At 38.1% G+C, this 15,614-nt stretch overlaps 1 protein-coding gene across 2 annotated transcripts; it reads left to right on the top strand.

Moving 5' to 3' along the window:
• Positions 1-6,109: 6,109 nt before the first annotated feature.
• LOC126608529 (protein WVD2-like 3) lies at positions 6,110-10,512 on the top strand. Of its 2 annotated transcripts, none has more exons than XM_050276468.1 (7): positions 6,110-6,268; positions 8,231-8,798; positions 8,987-9,075; positions 9,182-9,275; positions 9,380-9,451; positions 9,664-9,774; positions 9,961-10,512. In XM_050276468.1, exons 2-7 carry the CDS (start codon positions 8,235-8,237, stop codon positions 10,246-10,248), a joined length of 1,218 nt encoding a protein of 405 aa, XP_050132425.1. In that variant the 5' UTR covers positions 6,110-6,268; positions 8,231-8,234; the 3' UTR covers positions 10,249-10,512. The 2 variants fall into 2 exon arrangements, with proteins under 2 accessions (XP_050132425.1, XP_050132426.1); XM_050276469.1 differs by having other exon boundaries at positions 6,150-6,268; positions 8,172-8,798.
• The last annotated feature ends 5,102 nt before the right edge of the window (positions 10,513-15,614 follow it).

Genomic DNA, 15,614 nt, shown 5'->3' with positions numbered 1-15,614 from the left:
GGTTTATGGATTTGTTCCAAAGGCATTTATTGCCTTCATCTTCTAGGGCTGTACCGCGTAATAAAGCTCCAAAGGATCAACCTTCGGTGCCTCCTCCTTTTGGGGTTCTGTCTAGTACTGAGGCTTCGAATAATCACCTTCTGGTGCCTCCTCTTTCTGGGGCTCTGCCGACTGTTGAGACTTCTCTTGAGCAACATTTGTGAAGGCGCCCTCTTGTTTGTTTATTTTGATTCATGTATATGTACATATTTGTAACTTATCGAAGATATCAATAAACAAGTTTTGCTTCATTTCAACATATTGTGTTAAATACACCAAGGCCTTCTTCACTAAGTTCTTTGAATTTTTCCTTTTGTTGAATCTTGTATGTTGAAGCTTTATGAGTGAAGTATGTAGGTTGAGGTAGTGCTCCCTTAATTTCCCGAGTGAGGAACACTTCTCGGTTGGAGACTTGAAAAAATCCAAGTCACTGAGTGGTCGTGAGACTTCCGAGTATCAATGTGCATTAACATATGGTAGGAGTCCCCTAAGTCTCCAGTCGAGGGAGTTGACAAATGAGGTGTCTTGCTAGTTCCCAAGTTTCCAAAGTAACAAAACTTCACCATTTTTCTTTCTAAGTGGTAGCCCAAAACTCCTCCTTTAAATATATTTGTTATGAAAGTTGTTAGGCCTAAAGAAGAAGATGCCTAGGCAATTTTTATTTATTTTTTTATTTTTTTATTTTCAAATTTTCGAATTTTCGAATTTCTGAATTTTTAATTTCCGATTTTTTTGTTGGTGAAGCTTTTATGGGTGAAGCTTTTGTAGGTGAAGCTTTTGTGGTGGGTGAAGCTTTTGTGGGTGCAGCTTTTGTAATGGGTGAAGCTTTTGTTAGTGAAGCTTTTATGGGTGAAGCTTTTGTAAGTGAAGCTATTGTGGGTGAAGCTTTTGTGGTAGGTGAAGCTTTTATGGGTGAAGCTTTTGTAGGTGAAGCTATTGTGGGTGAAGCTATTGTGGGTGAAGCTTTTGTAGGTGAGGCTTTGGAGTTGAAGCTTTTGTTGGATACCATGAATTGATTTTGCTTCACACTATCTTGATCAAGAGTGTGCGAAGCTTTTGAGAATTGTGGTTGAACTCCTTTGATAAAGCTTTTGTTGGCACCATAAATTGGTTTTGCTTCACACTGTCTTGATCAAGAGTGTGTGAAGCTTTTGAGAATTGTGGTTGCCCTCCATTGATGAAGCTCTTGTTGGCGCCATAAATTGGTTTTGCTTCACACTGTCTTGATCAAGAGTGTGTGAAGCTTTTAATAATTGTGGTCGAACTCCTTTGATGAAGCTTTTGTTGGCACCATAAATTGGTTTTGCTTCACACTATCTTGATCAAGAGTGTGTGAAGCTTTTGAGAATTGTGGTTGCCCTCCATTGATAAAGCTCTTGTTGGCACCATAAATTGTTTTTGCTTCACACTGTCTTGATCAAGAGTGTGTGCAGCTTTTGAGAATTGTGGTTGCCCTCCACTGATGAAGCTCTTGTTGGCCCCATAAATTGGTTTTGCTTCACATTGTCTTGATCAAGAGTGTGTGAAGCTTTTGAGAATTATGGTTTCCCTCCATTGATGAAGCTCTTGTTGGCAATATAAATTGGTTTTGCTTCACATTGTCTTGATCAAGAATGTGTGAAGCTTTTGAGAATTGAGGTTGAACTCCTTTGATGAAGCTCTTGTTGGCACCATAAATTGGCTTTGCTTCACACTGTCTTGATCAAGAGTGTGAAGCTTTCTACGAGTTGTAGTGTTTGCATTGTTACAGAGGGGAAATGTCTGAAGCAGATGCAAGAGGGCTGAATAGCTTGATCTTCATATGCCATGCACTGAAGTTGTTGTTGGCTTGCAATAAGACTTTGTTGGTGACTATAACTCTTGTTGGGCATAAGTGCTCCCCTAGTTGAGTTATCAAGCTTGAGGGTTTTTGATTATTTGTGAATGCTAGGAGTTCATATGTACAAGTTGTACCACTCGTCTTTTGGTAGGTGGAATGAATGGTGAGTTGCTTTCATCACTTGGTTAGTGGTACGAAGGTGAGTTCCTTCATCACCTTTCATCACATTTCATCACTTGGTTGGTGGCACAAGGATGAGTTTCTTCTTCTGCACCTGGTTAGTAGCATGAATGGCAAGTTGCCAAATGATATTAGAGTACTGGTTGTACATTTCATCACCTGGTTGGTGGCATGAAGGAGAGTACGGGTTGTACATTTCATCACCTGGTTGGTGGCATGAAGATGAGTTCTTTCTTCACCTGGTTGGTGGCATGAGTGGAAAGTTGCCAAATGATATTAGAGTACTGGTTGTACATTTCATCACCTGGTTGGTGGTATGAAGGAGAGTACGGGTTGTACATTTCATCACCTGGTTTGTGGCATGAAGATGAGTTCTTTCTTCACCTAGATGGTGGCATGAGTGGCAAGTTGCCAAATGATATTAGAGCACGGGTTGTACATTTCATCACCTAGTTGGTAGCACGAAGATGAGTTCCTCCTTCACCTGGTTGGTGGCATGAGTGACAAGTTGCCAAATGATATTAGAGTACGGGTTGTACATTTCATGACCTGGTTGGTGGCATGAAGGAGAGTACGGGTTATACATTTCATCACCTGGTTAGTGGCATGAAGATGAGTTCCTTCTTTACATTTCATCACCTGGTTGGTGAGAATAAGGCAAGGTGTCGAGGCACATTGTAGCAAGTGTTAAAGACACAAAGTATGTTTAACCCTTTCGAAGCACAGTTGGCTTATGTATGGATGTGTTGGAATGTATGAATGTGTTGGAATGTATAATGTTTATGTTGATTGCTATGAGTGATGCTTATGAATGTTTTGCTATGCATGAAGGGATCCATGCTTTTGATAAGTGAACCATGTTGGTTGTAACACTTAGTATCACATACTTTGTGTTAAAGTACGCATGTTAAAGCTTTGAGTTGGAGTATAAGGGTAAGTCAACGTATACCAAGTGTTCCAGTGCTAGGAACGCAAAAGACTCAGAAGAAGTTGTCTGAATTCCCTCTTCTTTAAATATTTGCCGAATGGCTTGTGTGACAAAAGATCTCAAGCGGTTGAGAGTCAAAACATTTGTAATGTGTATACTTTCTTATAATAGCATTTCCTTCAGTACCTGGTCCTTTACTTTGAAAGAGTGAGGCTTGGCCCCATAGTCATAATAGTCGATGGTATGTTCACCCCTGGTTGTCTTGATACGAACTTTTATCCCTCTTGTTGTAATGGGCCTGCTGAGAGTAAAAATCCTTCATCTTACCAAGAGACGGATACGTTTGGTGACTTAGCGAGTAGCTAAATGAGGTAGAAAATGATGCAATGATTGTCTGAATGGCCAATATCTCCTCACTTGGTAGAACTTGACTTCCACTTCCCATTTGTTGATAGGGGTTAACCATATGGGGGTTCCCTTGGTATCTTCTTGCTTTGGCAGAGGCGTGGTTGTAAGCCTATGCCATCACCTCAGAGTAAGTCTTCCAAGTGTTGGCATTGATTATGTACTTGAAGAAACAATCATGTAGACTTGCCGTGAAACTTATGGGCGGTCTTGTCATATGCCTCAACGCAACAAGAATACTCATGGCTGAAGTGACCGACATACTCTCGTAGTGACTCGTCTGGCTTCTGGCGAATAGTGTATAAGTCATCTGCAGAATGCAAGTGATCAGTCTGAAAGATGTGTTAAGAGAGAAACAGTTTCCTCAATTCCTTAAATAAGTCTACTATCTCAGGTGGAAGACGGCAATACCAGTTTAGAGCTCTGCCAGAGAGGGTGGAAGGGAAGAGAAGACATCGCTCTTCGTCGGTGTGCATCAGATATGCCATGGTGGACTCAAATTAGGTTAAGGTGTTCAATTAGGTCCTCCCTTCCAGTATAGAGTTGTAAACAAAGCTTTTGTTTTGTCTTCGCTTGAAGGGGTTGTCGAGGATCCTTCTTGTGAAAGGGCCAGGCCTGGGTTGGTTCTAGTCAGGTATCTCGGCCTGACGTTCGGCCTTCAACTTGTTTACTTCCTCAATGAGCTGTAGGACAAGGGGGTCTTGAGTGGAGTCATGTACCACTGGAATTTTCTTTCGTAAGTTTCCATCGCCTCTTGGAAGTAAGAAAGTTTGAGCAAGGGTGTGTGGTTTTTTCTTAGACTCGCCATACTGACTTCTAGGGCGAGTCTGTCGAAATACCTCAGAGTCCCCCATACCTTCATGTTCCTCTGGGACCAGTCGTTCCTTCCCTAGATTGGCACTTGGCCTGGGTCATGGGAGGGGATCGAGTCTTTCAGAAACCCTTAGGTCATTGATTTTCGAGCATATGTGGAGAGGATTATCTCGACGTTGCTTTAGGAAGTCTCGGCAGTCATGATAAACGGCTTGCGATCCTTCCAACCCTTCTGCAAGGAGGTGTTTTCCTCCATTTCTTCTACTTCGGGTCGAAGCATCTGGGTTGAGAGAAGTCTCATGTTGATCAATGTTTTTATGATGAGCTCGCTCCTCATCAGGGATACCCATGTCGAAGGGAGGTGAACCTTCGTGTTTGGAGGCACCCAGATGATGGTTGATGTCCATAGAGGCAACGAGCTCGCGTGCTTGAGTATGCCTAGTTTCGTGGAGTGTCTCAAAGAGCTTCTCATACTGCTCCTAGAGGACCTCATTCTTCATTGCTATCTTGTTGTTCTGAGCTTCTAGCTCATCCGCTTTAGCTTGAAGAGCAACCCTCTTTTCTTCATTCTTTCGTTGCTTCGCACTAGATGCAAGAGGGGTGTCATTCTATGTGTTGTGGCTTCCTTCGCTCCCCATGTTAGAGAGAGATGCCTGGTCAAAAGAGAGTGTACGAACGGTGGAAAGCAGCTTGGCAAAGCTGAAGAGAGTGGGAATAAGTATCGTTCCCACAGACGGCGCCAAATGTTGATGCACAAAATCAGTGAGGACTTTGGTACAACAGAAAATGTTAAGTTTGTGACCTTCCCTAGATTGCTCCGGTCACTAGTATGGATAAGTATGTAAATGGATAGAGACAGGGAAGCAAACACAAGATGTACGTGGTTCACCCAGATTGGCTACGTCCACGGAGTAGAGGAGTTCTCATTAATTGTGAAGGGTTTACACAAGTACATAGGTTTACGCTTTCCTTTAGTGAGTACAAGTGAATGATTTAGTACAAATGACATTAGGAAATATTGTGAGAGAATGATCTCTATTTATAGAAGAGAGTTTCTAGTTTCATTCTGACATTGACACGTGTCGTGTTGTGATTGGCTTCTGATGTTGACACGTGTTGCGTTATGATTGGCTTCTGATGTCGACACGTGTCGCGCTATGATTGGCCTTCTGGTTGGAGGGAAACTCTTCTGGGTCCTTGACGGTATAACGTTGACCGATGCTCAGTAGTTTCGAGATTGGTCAAGTATGGTACAAATAAGGTCCAACTTGAAAAATAGGTTCGGATTGGTGAAGTTAGATGTGGTATGGGTCCCACAACTACTTCCCATTTAAAAAAATGGGGATCCCTTCCCTTAAAAGCCTCTTATATACATATATGATAGTGCTATTTATACACCTATTTTTATCTCTCGCACACTCTTGTTAATTTTTTGTCATTGATCTTCTTCAATTCATTCGATCCGACGCCTGAAAATTAAAAAAGGTGTGTGTAAAATAAAAATAAGTATGTGGATAGCACAACCTTATATATATTGCTTAATGGAAGAGGAAAAAGTACGAGGAAACACATGAAAAACACTTTAGAACCAAGAAAATTAAACTTATATTTAATTTAACCCTTCAACTTTTTTTCAATTTTGATTTAAATAAGTAATTTACTACACCAGGAACAAAGGGGACAGACTTGAACTTCAAAAGTAATGGATAAAAAAGAAAAGAAAATAACTTTAATCGCCAAAGCAATCCACACCACTGGCCCACTCCTTTTATTAGTCATTCTTCTTCATTTCTAATTCTTATTACACCCGAGTTTCATATTCCTCCATTAATCTCGCTTGTATTCTATTTTTTATTTTAATTCATGCCATATGAAAATAAAATAATTCAAGACAAAGAATTAATAGGCGTTAAGAAACGGCGTCAATGCCGACGAGGCACCGCGCATATAAAAGCAACAGAAAACATATTATGCTTTGAAAACGTAACAGCTCGATAAGGCGAGGTCCATGTATACAGAGGCACAGAGGCTCACAGACACACACAGCGAAATCCTCCTACATCTTCAGACTTCGGACCAAAACTGTGAGTTAATTACCACCCTTGCCACCTTCTCTTCCATCCCTGCTCTCGATCTGCTAGAAACGCTATAGTTTGTTGCGCGTCCATGAAATGCATTATCAATTTGTGCAATCGTTTCATTTGATCTGTTTTTCGTTTTGTTTCTTCGTGCATTTGGTTTTATTTTTGCTAATTATTTATGAAAACCCAGATTTTGAAATCTGCGTTTTACACTTGTTTGGTTCACTTAGATCTCTGCTTGGTTGCTGAGAAAATGCAGCTGGGAAAATACACGATTTTTTTTCGAATTTTGGTGTTTTTATAGTATCTGGGGAATGAGAATGCAAGAACCCATATTCCAATTTCCAATGTGGTTAACTGGTTATTATAATTTAACACAGTTGAGGTGAAATGGGTTCGCTTGATACCCTTTTTTCTGTGTGTGAAAGAAAATGTCTGTTTTTATATTCAAAGTAAGCTATTTACTCAGCCAAAGCTAATCAATGTATTGTGTTTGGTGTTTTCCCCCTAATTAAGCATGATTATCCTAATTTTGTTTAGTAAATTATGAAAACACCCCGACAACCGTAAGTTTTATACAAAAAACACTTCCAATAGCTCAATTTGAGAAGAAAAAAAATCCCCATTTTGTCATCCTCTAATTGATTCTTACTTGTAAAATCCCCCCTTATTACCAAGTCAGTCAATTGAGCTTTTTTTTCTTTCTAAAGTATTGGATTTGAAGTGTTTTTCTTTAAAGTGTAATGTTTCCAAGTGCTTACATGCAAAAAGCCCCTCTCTTTTTATTGCATATGCTCTTTTTGGTGCTTGTTTATTAGATATATTTTGTCTGTATTTAATCCAACAAATTAGTTGCAAAATCGTTTGAATTTTGAATTCAAGCTTAGTATTCAAATTGGTCCACTATTCCTCTGTTTCCATAAAATTTGAAAGTGAAGTAAATGAGTGACTTTGTTTACTGGAGTGATTCTATATTTGGTTAACATTTTTTATTGGATCACTTTCTGCTTTTCTATCATACACATATACTCATGTCTCAAAATTGCCTGTTACCGCAATTTAAGTTTAATACAGAGTGATTCTCCTTTGCTTTGTAAAACCCTCGCCATTTCTTTGATTTTTCTGTCTTTGGCAATGTCTCAGGGCGTATTGGGGACAACATAGAAATTATGGATTGAGCACACCAACGTATTTTTTATGTTTCATTTTGTTCTTCCCCTTCTCTGTCTTCACATCTATGGTTGTTGGCAAAGCAAATGATTCTGTCTCTTGCTACTTTATGTTTAATAATTAACATCTCTTTTCATACTTACTAGACCCATCATACTCCCGAAGGGAATGATGACTTTCTGAATAGTTCATATGCTTTATCATCTTTTCTCACTTGCTCATTGTTTGTCAATTGTCATCTTCCTTTGATAGTACAAGGTAATTTTCATCTATCTGCAGAAAAATTAGTGTACAAATCTTTCCTCACGGAAGAAGGGTGGTTTCATCTGTCTTTAAGATTCCAAATCTTAATGATTTAATGATGCTTACACATGTTGAGTATTTAAAACTCAAATCACGTCACATTTTTGTTATATTTGCCCACACGAGTTGTTCTGGAATTGCTTTATATTTCTTTAAAACATTACATTGTAACTTGTAAAATACTATCACTCTTGCGTCTTCTTTTGTTCCCCTCTCTCTTTCATTTTCTTCTTTTTGGTCAGGAAAATAAAATCTTTTTTATTTTCTAATAGCAGCATATCCAGAAGGATGGTACAAACATGAATTAAAAATATGGTTGGGCACTTTTGTGAGTTAAAAATATTCACACTATTTACGGAGTTTGTAAGCAGCAAATCATGACCAAATTTTATTTTATTTTTGTAAATAATGAGAGGTGCAAACATGTTTGCAGTTTGCAGATAAACCTATAATGATATTGATGCAATTGTGATGCTTTTTCTGTATTGCAAGTGTAATGGGGATAGAAGTTACAGATATCTGCATGGACAAGGAATCAGAATGTGTCACAAATTACTCAGAAGGTCTTTCTCATGATTCAAATCATGAGAGAATCCCCAGTGATCATGTGATTTCAGAGTCATATGAGCATATTAATGGGGATCGTGAACAACAAAATTTGGAAGAAAGTCTTGAAGTAAAGGAGTATGAAGTGAAAGAATGTACTACAGAAAACTCTGTTGATGTTTCTCAAATAAGTCTTATTGAAAAATTTAGTGAGGATCAGAATGTAGTAAGGTCGAACTCTGATAATGACCAGCCTTTGGATAAGGTTCAATTGGATTCCGGGAAAACAAAGGTTAGTAGTAAGTCACTAGCATCTGCAAAACGTGCATCAAAACCTGCTGCGGGAAATGCTAGAACAAAACACACTGTTCCACAGCCATTTACCTTAGCGACTGAAAAGCGTGCTTCATGTGGAAGTCGTCCAGTCAGTGCTGTACTTGATTGCGGTAATGGTGCCAATAAATTACCCAACAGAAGTGATCTGCGTCATCTTAATACCACAAAGCATAACCAGGTAGCTCCTGTCAACTAAGCCTAGATGCATCTAATATAGTTTGTTTTAAATTCCCTATGTATCCATTATTTCTTTTTTATTCTTTTGAAATATGACAATAACATTTGTCATGATTTTCCTTGACTTCCTTTCATGCATTATCTTTGTTGGAGTCATAGAAGTTTGTGATGACATTTATATCTATGCAGCCAATATCACCTTTGGTACTAAGGATGCCAATGCAACCAGATAAGAAGAAGCATTCTGATGAGGAAGATTCCTGTTCTGTTGCTTCCACGTATCCTACTACATTTTGAAGTCCTAGCTTGATTCATGTCTTTTTATCTTCTTCCTACTACTGACTTCTTATCGGGATTTGAATTCTATTCCTTGAACATGCATAGCACAGTAGCATCTGCACGAACTATTAGGTCCAGAGCAATTGTTGCATCAGCTCCAACGTTTAGATGCACTGAGCGTGCGGAGAAAAGAAAGGAGGTAGTGCCTTCACAGTTTTTTATTATGTGTAGTTAATTTAATTAGTCCGATGAGTAGATCACTAAGCATTAACTATGTACCCTTATTATTGTTGCCACATCTAGTTTTATTCAAGGTTAGAGGAGAAGCACCAAGCATTGGAGGTGCAAAAAACTGAAAGTGATGCAAGGACCAAGGTTTTACTCTCTCTCTCTCTCTCTCTCTCTCTCTCACACACACACACACACATGCACGCACACACAGAGGGGCACACACCATTGAACGGATGTTGTTTGTTGTTCCATTGTGTCTTGCCTTCTTTTAATATGTTCATGTTTTTGAGTTCAACTTGGTCATTCTTACCTGATTTTGCTTTACCTTTGGCTGCTTCATAATCTTGGAATTCAAGGAAGAGAAGGAGGCAGCTATCAAGCAACTGAGAAAGAGTTTAACATTTAAGGCAAACCCGATGCCAAGCTTCTATCACGAGGGACCTCCACCTAAAACTGAACTTAAAAAGGTTATACAGAGACTTTATCTGGTTCTACCCTGTATGAAATTCTGATACGGTATTTGAAACCACAGATTCTGGTGGTTAGCATAGAATAGTATTACATTGTAGGGGAAGTGTGACAAATAGATTAATATTTTTATGTGTGTAAATGACAGCTCAAGTTTGTTAATTTTTCCCTTGTCTCTATGCTAGCTGCCACCAACTCGTGCAAAGTCGCCAAAGCTTGGCCGGAGGATGAGCTGCAGTGAAACAGTCAAAGTATCTCGAGGAGACAGAATGAAAGGAAATCGTCACAGTATGGGTAGTTACAAAGAAGACACCACTTATGCTGGTTCCCTGAAAAGTGAGGGTCAGATCAACATCCAAAATGGTAATGCTGTTTGCGAGTTCATTGATGAGACTAAGAAAGTGGACGAGATAAACAAGTTTGTTCCGGCAAACCTAAATGGACAGCACATGGACATGTATGTTCAATCTTGATTTTTCTGGTGAGTGTCCTAATTTATAAGAGGAAACGAGTCTTCACTTTCTGTCTCAATCTTGTGACTTGCTCTGAAGTATGTGCATGTTTGTTTCTGTAACTCGCAGTGACTTGTTGCATTGTTTGTGTGTAATTTATGAACTGTACACATCTTCTGTAATTTATATCCACTCGTGTATATGAAGAGTTATTTATTCACCAAGAAGACTGCTTGTACTCGTCTGAATAATCTAATTAATGTTGGCGATCAACCTGCTTTCGTATGCAACTTGTTTTGAAAACAATAATAGTGCGGCGCCATAGACTTTTTTCTTTAAATATGTAGTCTGTGCTTTTTGTTTTGTTACCACTAGATAGAAAATCAAACAGAAATTCTATTGGCGGGGTCAATATACTTATGTGGTTAGGATTCTACCCGACGGTACTGTGTAAGTTTAACATTAATGATGTCAGAATTCATGTTTTCAGATTTCAGTGACGATTGCATACTTATATGTCCAGTTTACATGATAATGTCGTGGAAGTGATGTTTACTTACTGTAACCATAATAGAGACTAGAGAATAAAAGATTAGGCAAGGGCCCCGTAGATTTGTGCTTTCTTGGGGTGGAAATTGTGCTTTGTTGGAATGGAAGTCCTTGGTTCTTTAGAAAAATGAAAAAGTTAGCGGTAGAGAGTAAAGTATGCCTCTTTTATGGAAGCAAAATTCCCAGTCAAAAGTTTAGGGGCTTTAGATTTTGCTCCACTTCAAGTTCTTGAGTGGTCAATTCTTGCTTTCCTTTAAATTTTCATTGATACAAACACAGTTTCAAAAAGAAAAAGTGAGAGTGGAGAGTAAATATGAGAAGTTTGTGGTGTTTTGTAGGCATTACCATATTCGAAGTTCAATGTTCACAATTTGAGTTCTCTATGCTACCTACGAGTGTTTTAGTCACAACTGTTAGATCTTCTATTTTCAATTTCATCAATTCATTTTTCGTATCACTTTTACCATTTGAAGAAACATCACAGATTATCAGAAAAATGTAAACTTTTGGGAAATAACGTGTCAAGGCTGAGGCTTTTGCCAAAGTGGGCTCCTTTTCCATGTGTTGCTGGATTGTGTATACTGTTTTCTTTTTCCCTTCTCCATTGGATCCAGTCCAGTCTTCCAAATGTCCTTCGAGTTCAATATCTGGGGCGGTTTCCGCTGAGAACAGAATAGTGTTTGCGTCGGCTTCTCTCCCTACAAGGTAAAAGTGAAACGTTATACACTCGGTTGCATGTAAGTTTCAGCCCTGAAGAGGGGTCTGGGGTCTGGTATTCATAATCATTCAGAACATTTGTTCAACTTGATAGTCCAATCCTCATTATCTCAGTTCAGTAAACTAGGGATATCATCTCCTCACAATTTGGCCACAAATCATATTTTGTGGCGATGCAGGATGTTACTTGGCATGTAATTGAACACCAAGAGACTCGTTTGGAACGACTTCTTTAAAAGTACTGCTCAAAAGCACTTTCAATAAAAAGAATTTTTAATAAGAATGCAATAGCATGCCTTTTCCAAAAAGCACTTCTAATACTTTTTTGAACTTAAAAGCACTTTTAACTTTTTTATGTTATGCATGGTCAGAGGTGTTTTTAACGATCTGAAAGTGCTTTTAGTTATTTAAAAAGTACTTCCAAATATGCCGAAGCCTTTACGATTCACGTTCTCATTGGATATTCAAGACCATAGATGAAGTCCGGCCATGAATAATCATTTGCAAATCATTCGTATCAAGTAAACTTTAGTGTTTTTGCACTTGTAATAAGATCGAACTAGGACATTTAAGTTTACAGGGTCGTGTTTTCTAGGACAATATAAGGGTTTTTTCCCTCCTTGGAATAAGTAGGCTTGACATTCATTTCCAATGGAAACATAACCATGATCCATGAAGCTATATAGTTTTGTATGCTTAGTCACATTCTGCATAGTAGGCTGTGGGGGATCTAATAAAGTCGTAGGACCAAAATGTTGGTTTATTAACCCACTTCACGTGTAACATGTGATGGTAGATATGTATCATATAAATACTATCTAAACAATTTAATACCCACCAATATCATAATTCATCAAACTTCAAGCAACACCTCCCCAACCATCTTTTTCTCTTTTTCCCCTCCTGGGTTATCTGCTTAAGCTTTAACAAGTATTACTTGCTTTCCACTTAAGTTTTAACCTGCCACTACCACTACAGTTTACTGATTTTTTTTCTTCACTTGTACGTGGAACATTTTAAGTTCGACCTCCATATATGGCAAGTTCAATACCAAATTATTGTTGACTCATTGTGTGTCTAGGTCAACTCCCTAGCTCTAATATCGTTAATATTGCATGATATTGCATAAGCAATCCATATCACATTTAAACTCGTAATCTTTTTCAACAAAGTAAAGACATAATGTTAGAATTAAATAATCTTATGTTCCATAGGTTACAAGAAAGAGCAAAGAGCAGGTAGCAGAGACTTCTTCTTAGTCTTTAATTCGATGCTAAAAGAAGCTTTTGCTTTGACTTGAATTGTGCACCACAATCACAATCCCTAACAAATGGTCTTCACATTTTTCACCAGACCGTATCAAATGGTCAATCCCTTTGACAAGTTATCCATGTTCTTCGTCTAAGAACAAATCTGACTTTTCCCTAGCAAAGTGCTTTCGGTTTCAGCCATTCTGTAATTTCTTTCTTGTCTTCAAAGCAAACAAAATTAGGTAGAAAAAAAAAGGGCAATTTCTTTATCTCCCTTTGGTCAGTGATTATTTCATTTAACAAAGTCCAAACATACATAATACAACGACCATGCAAAGACGGTCTAACAAAGAACTCGAAAAATGACTAAAATACAGATAAGACGCCACTTAACAAGTGAGGGCTGAGAGGTACAGAAACAGCAAATGAAGCTTGAAATTGGTTTGCAATGCTTTGTGAAAAGCATATAAGCAAGACAAGGAAGCCATGGAAAGTAGCGCTACCATGTCAGCTGACCCACATCAGACACTCCTCTCCTCTTCACGTATAAAAGGGCCCATCAAAACCAAATGCATGGCCAGATCCAAATCTACAAACAGTCTTTCTCTCTCCCTCTCTCTTTCTCTCTTCTTTCTCTCTCTCTCTCTTTCTCCGTCTCGGTGGTTCAGATGTGTCACAAGGTGTTGAGGGGAATGCTGTCTGGTTCGAGACCATTCCTTTGAAGCAAAGAACATGAACATCGAATGATTTCGGACCAGGCTTCATTCCCCCTAACACAAAATGCAGTACGTTCCTACTCATGGCAATTGATCAGTTAGATACACCCTTTTATGCATCGCTAATCAATGTATGAATTCTGAGCGTTTTCGACGATCTTGCTGCTTGTTCCATATCATCGATCATGTAAGCATACAGCATATCATTCTCATTAATTATCGTTCTATGCATATTTTCTCCATTCATTGATTTGCAGCCATAAGTGAGAACACTGTACTAGAAGAAGACGACCAGTCCGGGCAGGTATGTATTACAGGACTTAAGTCTGTACTTTAAAGCAAATCCAACCATGGAAACCCTGGTTTTAGCGACGAATATATAATATTAAAGCGCGACTACTTTATTATGGTTTACATTGCCAGCAGAGTGAAGCATTTGATGACATGAGAATTATTAAATTGTACATTTGCTTGTTAGAACATTATTCATTAATTATTGTTAAGCAAGATTAGAGCTGCAGGATCAATATATATCTTCTCCTGCTACGTCTTTTTTTTTTATTTATTTGCTACAAGCGGTAAAGCGAGAGCCTTGTGCACTGGGTACGACCGCTACAAGCGGTAGCGAGGAGGGGAGAATCAAGCCTAGGACTAAATGTTTGAAAACTTGGATACTATTTCAGCTGTTTTTTTTTTCCTTTCCAAATGCAATCCTTCTGCATATTCTATATGTTTCTACCAAATCCGTTGAAAAAAAAGTGTGTGTGTGTGTGTGAAAATATGACTGAAAAGGAAGAAACAAAAAACAAAGTTATATGCATGTTTTTTCATCTTTAAGCGGTTGGAACTTTATTTTTCTTTCTTCCAATTTGGCTTTGCTTGTAGGGAGTTACAAAGAATATAAGCCAAGCAAGAGCTTTAGTATTCACTTTATCATGTGTTGCATGAGATGAAAGAGTAAACAGCAAAGATATATGAGCTTTGAATTCACTCCTTTTTTCACCTTGCGACTGCCATCATAACCCCACCTCCCTCGTAGTCTTTGTGCCTTACCCCATACATACATATATATGTACACATATATACATATACACATATACATGTACACATATATACATATGCACATATATACATATACATATATACATATATACATATACATATATCTATACATATATATATATATATATATATATATATATATATATATTCTTCACTTTTCATAAAACCGTGTGGGTCATCAGATCCCATTTCTGCATAGAAAATCTACACTCAGCTGATTCTTATGGATGTTTCCAAGCTAATGATTATTTGGTCTAATGAAGAAGGTTCTAAATTCAAATTTCATGAGGATAATTGTTGATGGACGTAAAATAATAATGACAACTAATTGTTCTTCGGTAGAGTTCCATCATATTTAGGCCAGGGTTCGCGTCTCGACATATAAAGTCAGGGCAAGAAAGCATGAAGTGGGCTAGGATTAAGACAAAAAGATGGTATCAACGATAGAACAAAGACATTATTAAATACCAACAATAACATAACTTCAACGGTACAAGAAAGATGTCATAAAACAACAAAAGCACCAAGCACAATAACTCAATAAAAGCAACGATCCCACAGGGCAAAATTGTAAGAATGCTCTTTAATCAAGTGAACAAAATCTAAAACAATCAAAATACTATAAATACCCATACGCCAAAATAAGTACTTATCGATACTACCTAAAACATCACCCTCATCAAACTTATCACATCGAGCTAAGAAAAAAAATGTAAAACAGAGAGCAAATGCACCCCACCCCAACAATGAATAACTATTATAAGCTCTTTGTCCATACCATGTGGTTTCATTTAATACCCTCACAAGTCCTAGTACAAGACTTAAAAGCCATACTCATGAAACTGTACTGATATGTTTCTGAAAGTGGACTAACTCATATTCGAAATTTTGGCCTGGTAGGAACCTTATCAGATATACTGTGAAAACAATAATTTGCAATAGTATCAAAATGCTCCATAAAAAATTGTCAACCAAAAAAATACTTGCACCTGACAGATTACGTCAGATTCATTCATAAAAGTATTAAATATAAGATATATTGTGAATACACTTCACACGGATTGTGCACGACATCGTCGAACAAGCACAAGTT

This window comes from Malus sylvestris, chromosome 16 (assembly GCF_916048215.2).
Source record: "Malus sylvestris chromosome 16, drMalSylv7.2, whole genome shotgun sequence".
Classification (NCBI taxonomy): Eukaryota; Viridiplantae; Streptophyta; class Magnoliopsida; order Rosales; family Rosaceae; genus Malus; species Malus sylvestris.
Note: the sequence above shows the minus strand (reverse complement) of the source record. Positions and strands in the feature narration are given on the sequence as shown.

Bases quoted from the DNA above. Each gene is read 5' to 3' on its own strand.
- LOC126608529 (XM_050276468.1), top strand. From the start codon at position 8,235: ATGGGGATAGAAGTTACAGATATCTGCATGGACAAGGAATCAGAATGT. The intron at 8,799-8,986 runs GTAGCTCCTGTC...ATATCTATGCAG, and splicing joins ATACCACAAAGCATAACCAG to CCAATATCACCTTTGGTACT. The intron at 9,076-9,181 runs GTATCCTACTAC...GAACATGCATAG, and splicing joins TCCTGTTCTGTTGCTTCCAC to CACAGTAGCATCTGCACGAA.